This window comes from Ranitomeya variabilis, chromosome 3 (assembly GCF_051348905.1).
Source record: "Ranitomeya variabilis isolate aRanVar5 chromosome 3, aRanVar5.hap1, whole genome shotgun sequence".
NCBI classification, from domain to species: domain Eukaryota; kingdom Metazoa; phylum Chordata; class Amphibia; order Anura; family Dendrobatidae; genus Ranitomeya; species Ranitomeya variabilis.
Genome location: NC_135234.1, coordinates 139,484,130 through 139,499,271, shown reverse-complemented (window position 1 = coordinate 139,499,271; position 15,142 = coordinate 139,484,130). Strand labels below are relative to the sequence as shown.

General features: G+C 42.1%; 1 protein-coding gene across 5 annotated transcripts in view; it reads left to right on the top strand.

Annotated features, from left to right (window-relative positions):
- The first annotated feature begins 2,783 nt into the window (after positions 1–2,783).
- The window catches only part of LOC143815482 (arylsulfatase H-like), a 134,039-nt gene continuing 121,680 nt past the window's right edge, over positions 2,784–15,142 (top strand). The window contains exons 1-5 of one of the 5 annotated variants that reach the window (XM_077294709.1): positions 2,851–2,895; positions 4,133–4,192; positions 5,449–5,565; positions 5,843–5,992; positions 6,592–6,713. In XM_077294709.1, coding sequence (XP_077150824.1) covers positions 5,850–5,992; positions 6,592–6,713 — 265 coding nt within the window. In that variant the 5' untranslated portion in view covers positions 2,851–2,895; positions 4,133–4,192; positions 5,449–5,565; positions 5,843–5,849. Of the gene's footprint in view, positions 2,896–4,132; positions 4,193–5,448; positions 5,566–5,842; positions 5,993–6,591; positions 6,714–15,142 lie in introns of all 5 variants that reach the window. The other 4 variants (XM_077294711.1, XM_077294710.1, XM_077294714.1 and 1 more) reach the window with 4 other exon arrangements.

The following is a 15,142-nucleotide window of genomic DNA, read 5'->3' as shown; positions in this document are numbered from 1 at the left end:
AACAATTAACACTTTGTGGGCCGGCTATACTGTCATGAATCCCCAATGGCTAGGGATAGCACAGGATAAGCAAAGTATAATAAATATCGGACGAGCTCTAGGGTGATGGAACCTGGGCTGACCGCTGCCCTATGCCTGACAAACGCAACTAGAGATATCCAGGGAGCGTGCCTACGTTGGTTCTAGACGCCACGCACCAGCCTAAGAGCTAACTAGTACTGCAGAGAAAACAAAGACCTTACTTGCCTCCAGAGGAATTAACCCCAAAGATATAGTTGCCCCCCACATGTATTGACGGTGAAATGAGAGGAAGGCACATACATAGAGATGATGTATATAGCTTTAGCAAATAGAGGCCCGCTGAAAACTAGAAAGCAGAATGACACAAAAGGGGACTGAGCGGTCAGCAAAAAACCCTAATCAAAAAAAACATCCTGAGATTACAAGAACCCATGTGCCAACTCATGGCACATGGGGAGAATCTCAGTCCACTAGAGCAACCAGCTAACAAAGAGACATTCTAAGCAAGCTGGACAAAAACCAAACAACTGAAAATCAGCACTTAGCTTATCCTGAAAGATCTGGGAGCAGGTAGGCAGGAACCAAACAGAGCACATCTGAACACATTGATAGCCGGCAAGGGAAATGACAGAGAGGCCAGGTAAAATAGGAAACACCCAGCCTCTGATGGACAGATGGAAACCAAAGGCCGCAACCCACCAAAGTCACCCAGTACCAGCAGTAACCACCAGAGGGAGCCCGCAAACAGAATCCACAACAGGTGCCACCTCTGAGGATTGTAGATTGTTTTGTGTGTGATGTTAAGGTAGAGGAAGAGGAGGAGAGGCCACTTGATGCAGCGCTTGCAATCCACTGGAGCACATTCTCTTTCTGGCCCTCATCTACAAGCATACTGCTGCGCGGCTGCCAAAGAAAGGGAGTGGAGTAACCTGTCCAGCAACAGATATTGTCAGTAGTCTTTGGATAGAGAGAGAAGGCATTTGTTCAGCAGAGCTTTCATTAACATTAACACCTAACACACGTTCATGTGGAACACCAAGCCTATTCACCCTTCCACCATGACCTCGCTTTTTTCCACTCATTTTGTATATAGCCTTCTCCTCTTGTAACCTGATGTTTCACAACCTTAGGCCCACAGCTGTCAGTCACCCGTCACTAAATGAACAATCACTATTTATTTTCTTAGATAGTGTGTTTGACCAACATTGTTATTCCTAACGATTTTTAAGTGGAAATCTGGCCTTCTAATTTGTCACTGAAACACAGTTTTATCACAAACAATTTTGAGTAGCGAACTGGGCCTCCTGGCAGTACCTAATATTAGGCCTATAGATTTTTAAGTGGAAATCTGGACTTCTAGTTTGTCTCTGAAACACAGGTTTACCACAAATTATTTGGATTAGCTAGTTGGACCTCCTGGCTGCACCCAAATATTAGGTCTAATGATTTTTAAGTGGAAATCTGGCCTTCTAATTTATCACTGAAACACAGTCTTATCACAAACGGTTTGGATTAGCAAATGGGGTCTCCTGAGACTGCCACACAGTTTTTGCACAATCTAGATGCTGGAAGATCGATTTAACACAGGACAGGATCCTATCTAGCTGACTGACAAGTTTTTTTCTGCTGTTTTTTTTTCTATTATTTTTGGAGGATTTTAGTCCTCTTTTGTGGCTTTGCTATTAGTTTAGTGATAGGACTCGCAAGTGTGGGGACAATATCGACCAAAACCTCACTATTTTTGTGTATTTTATGCACTGTATTTTTAAGGGTGCAGCCAAGCCTAGCACGTTTCGTCTTGTATACAGGGGTGTTCACACTGGGATGAATTGAGAGAGTGCTGGCCAGCCCGCCTAATCGAATAGTAGGGGCATAACTAATAGGCTGAGGACCAGACACTATGCATTGCTTTATGTGAACAGCGCCCTATACAGGCATTTATTGTGCAAATGTATACTAAGCAGTCACCCCCTCCATGAATGGGTATGTGGTGAGTGGTGTCTATTTAGTATTTTGCACCTGTGTTGCCAACATCTTGCTATATGAGTTGGCTGCATCCCATAGTGCATTTGCTCAAATACCTGGGTAGGTAAGCAGTGCAGCCTTTTTTCTGCAGTTTTTTTCTGACTGACAAGTTCATTTGCAGCATTATCAGGAGCAGCTTCTCTGCACTGTGACACTGAGAATATGGCACAAGCAAAACAAGATGTCTGCTTTTTATATGGCCAGGGATATGTGATGTCAGCAGCCAATCTCAGAAGACCTTGTGTCATAACATTGTGGATTGTTTCTGCGCCCTGATTGGCTGCAGGAATCAACACACATAAAGTTAAAGGGGGGTTAGAGCAGGCCACTCCTGTAACCTCTCTACACCTCCTCCCCTCATCAAACACATCCCCCAGTCACCCTCGTTCATCATACAGCACCACTATCCTAGCCAAAGAAATAACAAAAGCATTAGTGGAAACACAATGATTTATTGAACTATGACCACATTTTGCCGACTTTGAATAAAAATACTCGTGAAACTAAACACGAATCCGAATGTGCTGCATTCATGCCGAATTTGAGATTCCAAAAAAGTTTGCTCATCTCTAATGCTGATATGAATATGATATCTCTCAGTATCTATTTTTCTTACTATGCATTGCATTTGCTGTCTTAAAAACGGAAAATTGTGCTTTTCTACTCAGGTCATTTGTTTTTGTGCCAAGTGTGTAATACTTGCCCTTTGAGCTCTGCTTTACCTTGTCCTTTGTTAAAGATTTCCCGAATGGATGTTCAGAGTGAAAAAAACAGAATCACAAAGCTAATTCTGCAACTCATCACCGGCCAATCAAGCAGCCAAGTATAGCAGATGAGCAGTCTATCACAGTAAGTAAGATATATTATACATATACAGTGATTAAAATAAGTATTTGATACACTGTCGCCTTTTCAAGTTTTCCCCCCTACAAAGAATGGAGAGGTCTGTATTTTTTATCATAGGTACATTTTGACTGTGAGAGACAGAATCTTAGCAAAAATCCAGAATCCTATTTTTACATAATTAATTTGCATTTTATTGAATTAAATATGTATTTTATTCAATAGAAAAACAGAACTTAATATTTGGTACAGAAACCTTTGTTTGCAATTACAGATGTCAGACATTTCCTGTAGCTCTTGACCAAGTTTGCACACACTGCAGCAGGGATTTTGACCCACTCCTCCATAGATATGTTTCAAGTTTTGAGGCTGTTGCTGGGCAACATTGAGTTTCAGCTCGCTCTAAAGATTTTCCATTGGGTTCAGGCCTGGAGAATAGCTAGGTCACTCCAGGACCTTGAAATGCTTCTTACGGAGCCACTCCTTAGTTACCCCGGCTGTGTGTTTCTGGTTATTGTCATGCTGGAATACCCAGTTCTATTTTAGTCTCATCTGACCACATGACCTTCTCCCATGCCTCCTCTGGTTCATCCAGTTGGTGATTGGCAAACCTCAAATGGGCCTGAACATGTGCTAGTGCGAGCAGGGTACCTTGCGTGCCTTGCAAGATTTTAATCCATGACAGTGTAGTGTGTTACTAATGGTAATGTTTCATACTGTGGTCCCAGCTCTCTTCGGCTCATTGACCAGGTTCTCCCATGTAGTTCTGGGCTGATTCCTGACTTTTCTCAGAATCATCCTTACCCCACGAGGATCTTGCATGAAGCCCCAGGTCACGGAAGATTGAGAATCATCTTGTGTTCATTTCATTTTCTAATAATTGTGCCAACAATTGTTGCCTTCTCACCAAGCTGCTTGCCTATTGTCCTGTAGCCCATCCCAGACTTGTGCAGGTCTACAATTTTGTCCATGGAGACAGTTGTTTGGTCTTGGCCATGGTGGAGAGGTTGAAATGTGATTGGTTGTGTGGACAGGTGTCTTTTTTACTGGTAACGAGCTCAAACGGGTGCAATTAATACAGCTAATGAGTGCAGAGTAGGAGGGATTCTTAAAGAAAAACTAACAAATCTGAGAGCCAAAATTCTTGCTGGTTGGTAGGTGATCAAATATTTATTGCATGCAATGCAATGTAATTTAATTATTTAAAAATCATAGAAAGTAATTTTCTGTTTTTTATTTTTAGATTATGTCTCTCACAGTTGATGTGTACCTAGGAGAAAAATTACAGACCTCTCCATTCTTTGTAGGTGGGAAAACTTGCAAAATCGGCAGTGTATCGAATACTTATTTTCCACACCGTATGTGTATATATATATATATGTATATTTATATATATATATATATATATATATATATATATATATATATACATATATATATTACAGATATACAGTCACATGTATGCTTGTTGTGACAAAGAGTGCTGGAAGGAAGATATATGTCGTTATGCTTAATGGCGTCAATTATATAAAACCCAGAGTTTTATCCTCCAGCACTAAGTGCCATGAGGGGTTAAGCTAATATATATAATGGGCTAGCCTTTATTTGAACATCCATAGAGTGGGTAGGAGAACGTCCACATTATTTCCACCCCAGTGTTTGGTGTGGGGCTTATATAGCTGAGCTGAGGCAGTCTTGGTCCAGCAGAATTGGAGAGAGGATCTCCAGTGGTTTGTGTCCTAAGGAGGAAAGACTGAACTTATGGTGCTGCAGAGCGGGCAGCTCCACGCAAATGTATGGACTATGTACGGCATTTTTATTTTCTTTGCTGTTTTCCTTTTTTTTTTACCTGAAGGGCTGTGTTTTACTTTCCCCTTCTTGTTGGTTTATACAGTCTTTTAATATACCAACTGAAAATTTAAAGAGACAGTGTTCCTGTTTTCTATCTCCATATACCACTGAGCGAGTTGAACTGCCACATTGTATACGTGTATGAATGGCAATTGAAAGAGGACATGTCAAATATGTTTAAGGGTATGTGCAGACTATCCGGAAGTAGCAGCGCTTTGGACGCAGCGAATATTCACTGTGTCCAAAGTGCTGACGTCTATTGAATGCAGGTGAATCCGCATGTGTTCACTGAACTGTATGGATTCACCTAGTTCAATACATTCTATGGGTGAAATTTATCTTGCGGAGACCAGAGTCTTCGCAAGAGAAATTCACATGCTGCGGTCTGGAGAGACGCACCGCATGTCCGTCTCCGCAGGTGAGCCGCGGGCGTCTGTGGATGCATGGGGTACATGGGATTTCTTGAAATCCCATCCACTACGCTGTAGCATCTAGTCACTGTGGGTTGGATGCTGCACAAGTATGCAGCGTCCAACCCACAGCATTTACTGATTGCCTGCACATACCCTAAAGGGAGTTTTTCAGAATTTGCTAATTGTCATGGCATTCACTATAATGCTGACTAGGAACATATCCGGGTGAAGTGTCACTGGATGCGCTGCTGATAATAGAATTCCACAAATATTTTCCTTAGATACTTTATTTTAGCAGGTTTACAAAGTCAACGTGTTTTGAAGTCAACGCAGGACCTCTTCATCAGGACAAAACCTAACCTTTACTAGGTTTATGCGTTTGTTACATGTTGCTTTGTCGCAACACCACCAGGTGAGCAGATCCATGTTGGTTTATGTGTTGTTTTAACATTTAAAGCTCTATTGTGCGCTCTTCCTTTTCCCAGTTTGCCTTACTACTATACTGCTGACTAAACAGACATTCTTCTCCACAAACATTCACCTTCCAGCTAGTGCTAGTTATTCTAACAACTATATACACTTGCATTTCTTTAAATTGGCATCAGCATCAGGGTGGGATTTGATTTAACAGTTATTCTGCATGACTGAATTACAGTATCTTTCATTGTTTTTTTTTTTTCTATTTTCAGGTGTTAGATGGCCATTTTATCATTTCTACTTTTGGTTCTCAGCTTATATCTAGAAAATGAAGCAGCTGTCCAAAAGCCAAGCATATTATTGCTTTTGGCTGATGACCTTGGAATTGGGGATATTGGTTGTTTTGGGAATACCACTATAAGGTAACTGTAACAATGTTCATTTATATTATGGATGCTAGAGTCCATAAATGACTTGGCACTGGGTAGACTGGGATAAGGAGTCTAACTGACTTGGTCTTCACCCAGCACCTAACATGGAAGGTTGGACTTTTCTACTGAGGAATTCCCAGATCATGATCACCAGAATAGTCGTCAACTTGCAATGGCCAAGCAGATTACACTTATGTGGGGATCAGGTGCAGATCAAAGATCATCAGAATAAAATCATGAAGTGGAAGTTCAAGAAATAGTGATTAGGAGTTGCCTGGCAAGAACATATGAGCAATTGATTCCAGAGGACAACGCATAAGTGTAGTCTCTGTTAAGCAGGGTCAATAATTGAGAGTAAAATTAAAAGTTTCACTGTGGTATCCAAAGAGCAAAAGCGTAGTTGGACAATCTAAGTTTTAAAATCACAGTGGTATGTGTTAATCGAATAGTATGGTCTCAAATAAACATGGCAAGAGCCAGCCAAATCAGACAGTAAAATCAAAAAGATAACAACCAGGTCCATCATTTTGGATTTATTTAACTGTTAGGTTCAATTTTTTGTGTTAATTATAGTTTTCATATAACTTCAGGACTCCTAATATTGATAAACTGACCAGTGAAGGCGTAAAACTTACTCAACACATTGCTGCAGCTTCTCTGTGTACCCCAAGTAGATCAGCATTTTTGACTGGCCGATACCCCATCAGAACAGGTAATGAATACCTACTTGTTATTTTTTAGCTAACATTTTTAACATGTGAAATTAAAATTTTCCATGCCTAATGATAGAAAATGCTGCTGACCCCACAAGTCTTCATTTCATATATGGTACACTTATTTAGGAGCATAACTTATCTGGGCGTGAAGGATGCAATCACATGCCAATTCTTCAGGATGAGGAAGCCCATGATTTCTCTAATATGGGCAGAAGAGAACATATGATGCATTATATTTGGGGGTCTGTACAGATCTTACATCAGCAGATGTACATCAATTTTCACAGCATATTTCAAAAAGGGGATTTTGAAAAATGACTGAGTTTAGTTTTTTTTTAATGTCTAGGAACATTAGACTTTAATTATGACATCTGTATCAGTGTCTGCCCTTATTGCCTCTGCTTCTGTCGCCAGATGGCACTGCGCTTTTTTATGGGCAATGCAGGCAGAGCAGCCACCAGGAAATTCAGGGCCCCATACTGGCAAAATTTTTGTTCCCTCTTGAGCTCCACCCCTTGAACCTTTCACAGTCTCACCGTTCACTCTTGGAAAAACTCCACTTCTGCACCTTGTCCTCACCAATCACACATTAATAGTTCCCATTGAACACCATATCACATACAGAGCCATCAGCTTTTGTTTTGGTGAAAAGATGTTTTAAGCCGCCACCACGACAAAGTAGACTCTTTTTGCAGGGCTCCACTCTACTCTAACCTATTAAACATTTCTTACAATATCCAATACTCTTTTTAGGTATATTTTTATTTATTTGTATTTATTGGTCATTTTTGAAAATGACCAATAATACCACATACAAAGGACAAATATCGCCACACCATGACTAGATCACATATTACCACCACATAGTGATCGAATAATACCACAGACAAGGGACAAATGCTGCCACACCCAGGCCGGACCACTGAATAATACCACATAGTGACTGAATAATACCATGTACAAGGGACAAATACCACCACACCATGACCTGACCACATATTACCACCACATAGTGACCGAATTATACCACATACAAGGGACCAAATACCACCACACCATGGCCAGACCACTGAATAATACCAACTAGTGACTGAATAATACCAAATAGAAGGGATGAATAGCAGAACACCATGACCAGACCACATAGTACCACCATATAGAGACAAAATAATGCCACATGCAAGAGACAAATACTACCACACCATGGCCAGACCATATATTACCACCACATAGTGACCAAATAATGCCACATACAAGGAAGAAATACCGCAATAACATGACCAGACCGCATACATTGGGAAAAATATATATTTTATCCCTTCCTGATCTTGTAAGTTTGACCGCTGACAAAGACTTGAACAGTCTATAGTTTGAAGGGTAGTTAAATTTTAACTTTGATAGATAGAATATAAAATCACTTTGTATATATTATATAAATGTATTTGCATTTTGCAGTGAGAAATAAGTATTTGATCCCCTACCAACCATTAAGAGTTCTGGCTCCCATAGACCAGTTAGATGCTCCTAATCAACTTGTTACCTGCATTAAAGACCAAAGAGCTTTATAAGGATGTCAGGGACAAGATCATAGACCTGCACAAAGCTGGAATAGGCTACAAAACCATAAGTAAGATGCTGGATGAGAAGGAGACAACTGTTGGTGCAATAGCAGACTGTTCATGTCTTTGTCAGTGGGCCATCTTACAAAATCAGGAAGGGATCAAATATTTATTTTCCCCACTGTATTATCAGCACATAGTGATTGAATAATACCACATACAAGGAACAAATACCACAACACCATGAACAGACCCCATATTACCACCACATAGTGACCGAATACTGTCACATACAAGGAAAACATTTCACCACAGTAAGACCAGACCACATATTACCACCACATAGTGACTGAAATAATACCATTATACGCTGGAACGCTGTACACGATAGGCAGTGTATTGTTTCAGTGTACAGATAATACAGTGATCACCAGTGACATAATGCACAGGAGTTATGCATATAGTGTCAGTGTACAGATCACCAGTGTCATTATACACAGGAGCTCTGTATATAGTATATAGTGTATACTGTAAGCGAATAGTTAACACACTGTCTCACCGGTGACGTCTCTAGTTGAAGTCCTTCATCTTCATCCAGCACACACCACCAGCATTTCTTTCATCCAGGCCATGTTTCAGTAGAAAGTAGCATACAGTTGTCTAGAGCACCGCTTCCACTGCAAATTCTTCAATTTTTCCCCAACTTCTACACACACCAGTTGAAGAAAAAAAAGAGACATAGTGTCACCCTGCACAGTAACACGGTAACAGGTGGCAGTTGTATCCCTGAATTAGGCCCTACAGTAATAATGTCCCACATATTGGTCACATATGTATTTCATTCTGGAACACATATGTCTCATTCCTGGCTCCTTGTGTTCTCCCAGTCCTAGCCCCTTATGTTCTCCCATTCCCGGCTCCATATGTCTCCATCCTGGCCCAATGTGACTTCATTCTGCCCACATATGTCTCCATCCTGCCCCCAAGTGTCTCCATCCAACCCCCATGTGTCTTCATTCTGCCCAAATGTTGCCTCCATTCTGCCCCCATGTTGTCTCAGTTCTTCCCCCATGTTGTCCCCCCCATCCATCTGAGGCACATGGCAATGTAATTTGCTGGCAGCTGCTAACGGTTGTCATGCGGCAAGTCACAAGCTTCCTGCACATGTTCAGTTACTGAACAGGCAGAATCCTGCTGCTGGGGCTCAGTGATCAGAAATAGAAAGAGGAGTGGGGGCCCATTTCAGGCTATATACATCAGTAAGAGCAGTAACGCCCTGATGGCGTCCCTGAATGTAGGATAACAGTTCTTTTTTGTGCCCTCTGGGACTTGTAGTTCCATCCATAGTGGGAGACATAGTGTTAACCGCTGTCTTGTTTGGGTGGGGCTGCAAGCTATTTAAGATCCTAAAATCCTACTATCCACTGCTAGTTATAAGCAGATCTGCTTCTGTGTAACTGGTACCTTGCTATTCTCCCAATGGACAGGCGTGATTTATGAATTCAGCTTGATCTTTGACTATTCTCATTCATTACGATTTTGTCTCTACATCGATCTCTTTCTGATTTAGTTATTGGACTATTTTCTTGCCTCTGGTTCACTCCTCCAGATAGCAGCTTTTCTATGGAAATAATCCAATGGACCGCATTTTAAGTACAGATCCCTGTTTAGGGGATTAATAGTGAAGGTTGGTGACAGTTTCCACACATACCGGAGACAATTACATACGTAGACTCATTCAAGTGAATGGGTCTGTGTACATGTCAGTGTGTTTCCACAAACATTATGTTCATGGGCAAAACATGATGACATGTCCGTTTAGCTGCAGCATGGGCTTCACAACGTCTGCACAACGTCCTGCACACGTGCATACTTATGACACAAGGATGACATCTGTGTGTCATCAGTGTGACATGTACTGGCACGTTGGAATCAGCAGTACTGTTCACGATCTTCCTCGGCACCAGGTGCTGAGAACAGCTCTCATCATTGTCCTATGCTCTGCCTGTGATCAGCGCGAGCAGGGGACAATGGTGAGAGATGTATTCAAGTGTAAAAATAACAGTAAAATGAAAAATCACATTATGCTCAACTTATCACCGAATCCCCTGAAGCAATTGCCCCCTGTAAACAATAAAAAATATAAAAACAACAATATCTGTCCAAAGTTGAAAATTTTTCTCTGGTCACAGGCATCGGTTGATGGGACTACTACTCCCATCAGCCTAATTTTGCTGCCACTAATAACAGTGAGAGCAGGCAGCGGCTGATGGGAGTATTCGTCAGACAGCACCTGCTCTATAACTGAAAAAATGTAAAAAAAAGGTGTGGGTTCCCCTGTATTTTTGATAACCAGCCAGGCTAAAATGACAGCTGCGGGCTGCAACCCTCAGCTGTCAGCTTTAGCAAGGCTGGTAGTCAAGAATAAAGGGGTCCCCACGCCATTTGTTTAAATTATTTAAATATTTGACAACCAGACAAGATAAACCTGGGGGCTTGTATTCTCAGGCTGGTGGAGGACCTAAAAATAACATCCCCCTGCCTCCCCAGGAAAGGCGCATCTATTAGATGTGCCAGTTCTGAAGCTTTGCTTGGCTCTTCCCACTTGCCCTTTGTCAGTGGCAAGTGGGGTTCATATTTGTGGAGTTGATGTCACCTTTGTATTGTCTGATGACATCAAGCGCATGAGTTAGTAATGGAGAGGCATCAATAAGACACCTATTTGGCACCCCAGGAGTTCAGGCACCAAAGTAGTATTGCCTTCCTCTCAGGGAGGGTAATGCCATGCCTGGAGACAGGAGAGATCCCTTTGGCAGGTAATCTTATATGGAACATTTTCTGACTCCAGACCAGAAGGGGGAGCTCTAAGCCTGGTTTAAGGGGAACTTCTCTATATACATCCTGGTCTGGAGGAGGAGTCAGTTTGTCTGGTGCAGACAGTTGACAGTTGGTGTCAGACAATGAAGGAGCACAGAAGGACTTAGGAGCTAGAGGAGGCCTGCAACTGGGCCTCTCTAAGCTGAGCGCAGAAACCGGGCACCGGGAACCCAAAGTCGCGAGAAACTACAGGTCCCATGGCAGAACCGGAGGGCAGGAAACTAAAAGGGACTTGCCCACATAATGCCTGATGTACAGCAGCAATCAGAGTCTGGAGTCACCATGGACAGAGACCCCAAAGAGACTGCTCAAGTTGCTTACCGTGCAGGTACTGTCCCTGGACAGGGAAGTAAGAGGACCTTGTTAGAGAGCAACAGGCAGTAAGGGACTGCAGACCAGCACATAGTGGAAGGCTCCCAAACTGACCTGTCAAGGGGATTTCCACCTGTCTTCGCGCTGCCTGGACTCCATCTTTTCCTGTTGCCGGTACTATGGACTGAGGTGGCTAAACACCAGTAAACCAGGTAAAGACTGCAACCCTGTGTCCTCCATTTATTTGCCAGCAATCACCATCCCTGCCAAACACACCAGGAGCCATGGGAACACTGCTTCATCTGTGGGAAGCGACACCATCTTTGCTGCAACACCATCACCCCCAGAGGACCCCTATAAGGAGCGTCGGTCACCTCTGACCGAAAACCACAGGTGGCGTCACGAACTTTCTTAATTTCCACAACCCCTTTAAAGACCGTCCCTTTTACATGGTCGCCAAGGGCCACAGACCGGGTCGCTGACTTGGTACCGAATACCCCACTGCCCTGACAGGTGACTCACCTATTAGTAATCCTATAGTTATAATGTAATTAAACAAATGTAATTAAACACATAGCAAGAATAAAGTCTGTTTTATTTGAAATATAAAGGCACACAGTTTTACTTTTTTATTTAAAAATAATAAAAACAGTTATACTCACCTAGCACCCATTCCATTGAAGCCCTCATAGCCTGTAAGAAACAGAAACTAATATATAAACAAATAAAGATACTCACCTAATGCCCATTCCATTGAAGCTACCATCTCCTGTAAAAAAACCTAATTCATGTCAGCGATAAATAGTTTTCAACCTGAACGGTGCCAAGATGCGACTGTCCAGTCTGGAAACCACTGGAGAATGAGCTGCTGTGAGCTGAAGCTGTGTTCCCAGACAAGCCTGAACTGCGATGAACTCAAGAGCTCAGCACTGCACCATGACACTTTTTCTCACGGTGGTAGCTGTGATCTCATTGAGGTCACCGCAATTCACAATAAGGCCTGCTTTTGCTGCAGCAAGTCATTCTCCCATTCTCCATTCAGTGTGAGCTGTCGCTTGCGGCCACCACTTATTCTGATGAGCAATGTTGCACAGATTGATTACACTATAGATTCTTTCAACTTCAGTCAGGTTGTTGTTTTTTTATTTATTCTTAATTTTACGCTTGAATACAACTCTCAACATTGTCCCCTGCTTGCGCTGATCCCAGGGGACAATGATGTGAGCTGTCTTCAGCACCCTCATCTGAGAACAGCGCAAACTGTGCCAGTTTTTCTCAGGCACCGGTACGTATGATATTGATGCGTCAAACGGGCGGCACACAGTTGCCACACGTATGACTCAAGTATGAAACACACGTACACATGGATACTGATTGCTCCGGTACTGTTTTTTCCAGTACTGGAAATATCAGGACTAGTGATAAGTGAGCCCTTAAAAGCTCGGGTGCTCGTTGCTCGGGTCGAGCAAATTGAAATACTCGGGTACTCGGCCTGAGCAATGAGCCCAAGGTAAGTCTATGGCACACCCGAGTATTTTTACGGCGATCCCCCGGGGGTCCTTTTAAGGTCTAAAAACATCAGAAAATGATGGAAACACTGCTCAAATGACACAGGAACATCATGGGGTTTGCCCCTGGAAGCATTTCTGACTCCTAGGTCACAGCTGTAAGCAATGTTGTCAGAGTTTCACACCATTTTTACAGGTGCACCAAAAACATAAAAAAAGAAACCAAAATGGATTTTGCTGGAAATATGTTAAGGTACATCCTTTCAAGGAATTGTCTATAAGGCAAAATAATTAACCCCAGACCAAAATGTTACTCCATCACTTGGGCTATGTTCATACGCAGCGTTTTTGATGCATTTTTCAACTTCAACATTGCTTTCAACCAATACAAATGCATTCACTGGGAAATGCCATTGTAACATTTAATACCCCTAGCTGGCCATGTGGTGTGTGACATATAAGCAGGCCCATCTTGTTTCATTTATGAAGGAGGGATTCTTAAAGTCACAAAGGCTATTTTTAGAGGGTCATCAGGCCATTATTCTGAAAGGGCCATTATTAAACAGTGGATCTCCTATGCTGTTATTCCCTATGCAGTGAGTGGCTGGGCTGCCAAGAATTACAACGCACCCCAATACCACTTTCATGAGAGGTACAGGAGGGCCTGCTGAAAAAAAGTTGCATTGAATGCAAGGCATGTCCTGCTATCAAGTCATATGCACCCCAATAAGCCTTTGAACCCAGGTACTGGATGGCCAAAGGAAAATACACTTCACATTATTTATTTTGTAATCCCATACTGTTTTCTTATGTATTAACTGCATGGCCTGCCCTGCTACCAAGTCATATGCACCCCAATAAGCCTTTGAACCCAGAAACTGGATGGCCACAAGAAAACCTACTTAACATTCTACAGTTGGTCCTGCCATACTGTTTCCTTATGCATTGAATGCAAGGGCTTCCTTTACCCAAATTTGCACACAACACAATCCCCCCTTGAAGGAATCATGGAGGAGGGCCTCATAAAAAACATTTCCCACTACAAAGGAGCGGGTCTCGTAATGCCCATACACGAAGTGCATGGGCCGAAAAACATTTCCCCATGGGGGTATATTTTAAAAAAATTATTTATGGTGATCATAGACACCCTTTCCCAAAAATTGAATGGCTGTAGCAGCATAAAACACGTTAACCTGGTGTTCTAGTGGCAGAGAATGAGGAGACTTTACTGAAGGCCTCATTAAAAACTGGGCCCAATGTGAAGGAGTGTGTCTCCTAGACTTGTAATGCCCATACATGCAGTGCATGGGCTGACAAACATTTCCCCAAGGGGGATACATTTTTTAAAAATATTTTACGGGCATCATAGACACCCTTGCCAAAAATTGGACTGGCTGTAGCAGCACAGAACACATTAACCCTGGTGATCTAGTGGCGGAGAATGAGGAGACATAATGATGATCAATCATACTGAAATCAAACAAATGAATAAAGCATGTGAACCCACCTATGAAAAAAATAACAAAAGGGGTTCATAGATATGAAGCCAGAATGCATCCAATGAGATATGTTGGTCCCTAGCAACAGCTCAGAGACAGGGATATAAATAAAAATATAATATAATAGTATTTAAATATTTTTATATGGTAGAGGTATACACTGGCTCGTTAGAGGATGGTCCAGAGATTGGAAAAATAGAAAATCTAAGAGTTAATGGGAAGAATATACGTACATCTCCTTTTTATGACATTTCCCCCTGGGGGAGTAACATTCGTTTTGGTTTCAAATTATTTATGGCCATCATAAAAACACCCTTGCACAAAAATTGAGTGACTTTTGCATCACGGAATACATTCACACTGATGTTCTAGTGGTTGTGGATGATGAGCATGAGGATAAGAAGGAGGATAACACCAAACAGACCAAATCAGGAAGCGTATACCCATGTGTGGTTGTAAAGAGGTGCATGAGAGTACACCTCCACAAAAAAGACAATGTATTTGAGTTTATGTTTTGCTATTTTCATTCGGTGGCGTACAGAAGTCTTGCCCAATCCAGCCCTTGTTCATTTATCATTCATCCATTATAAGTTCATGCTAAAAACATACAACTCTGCCCTTCACCTCTCCAAACAAACCTATTTCAACACCCTCATCACCTCGCTATCCA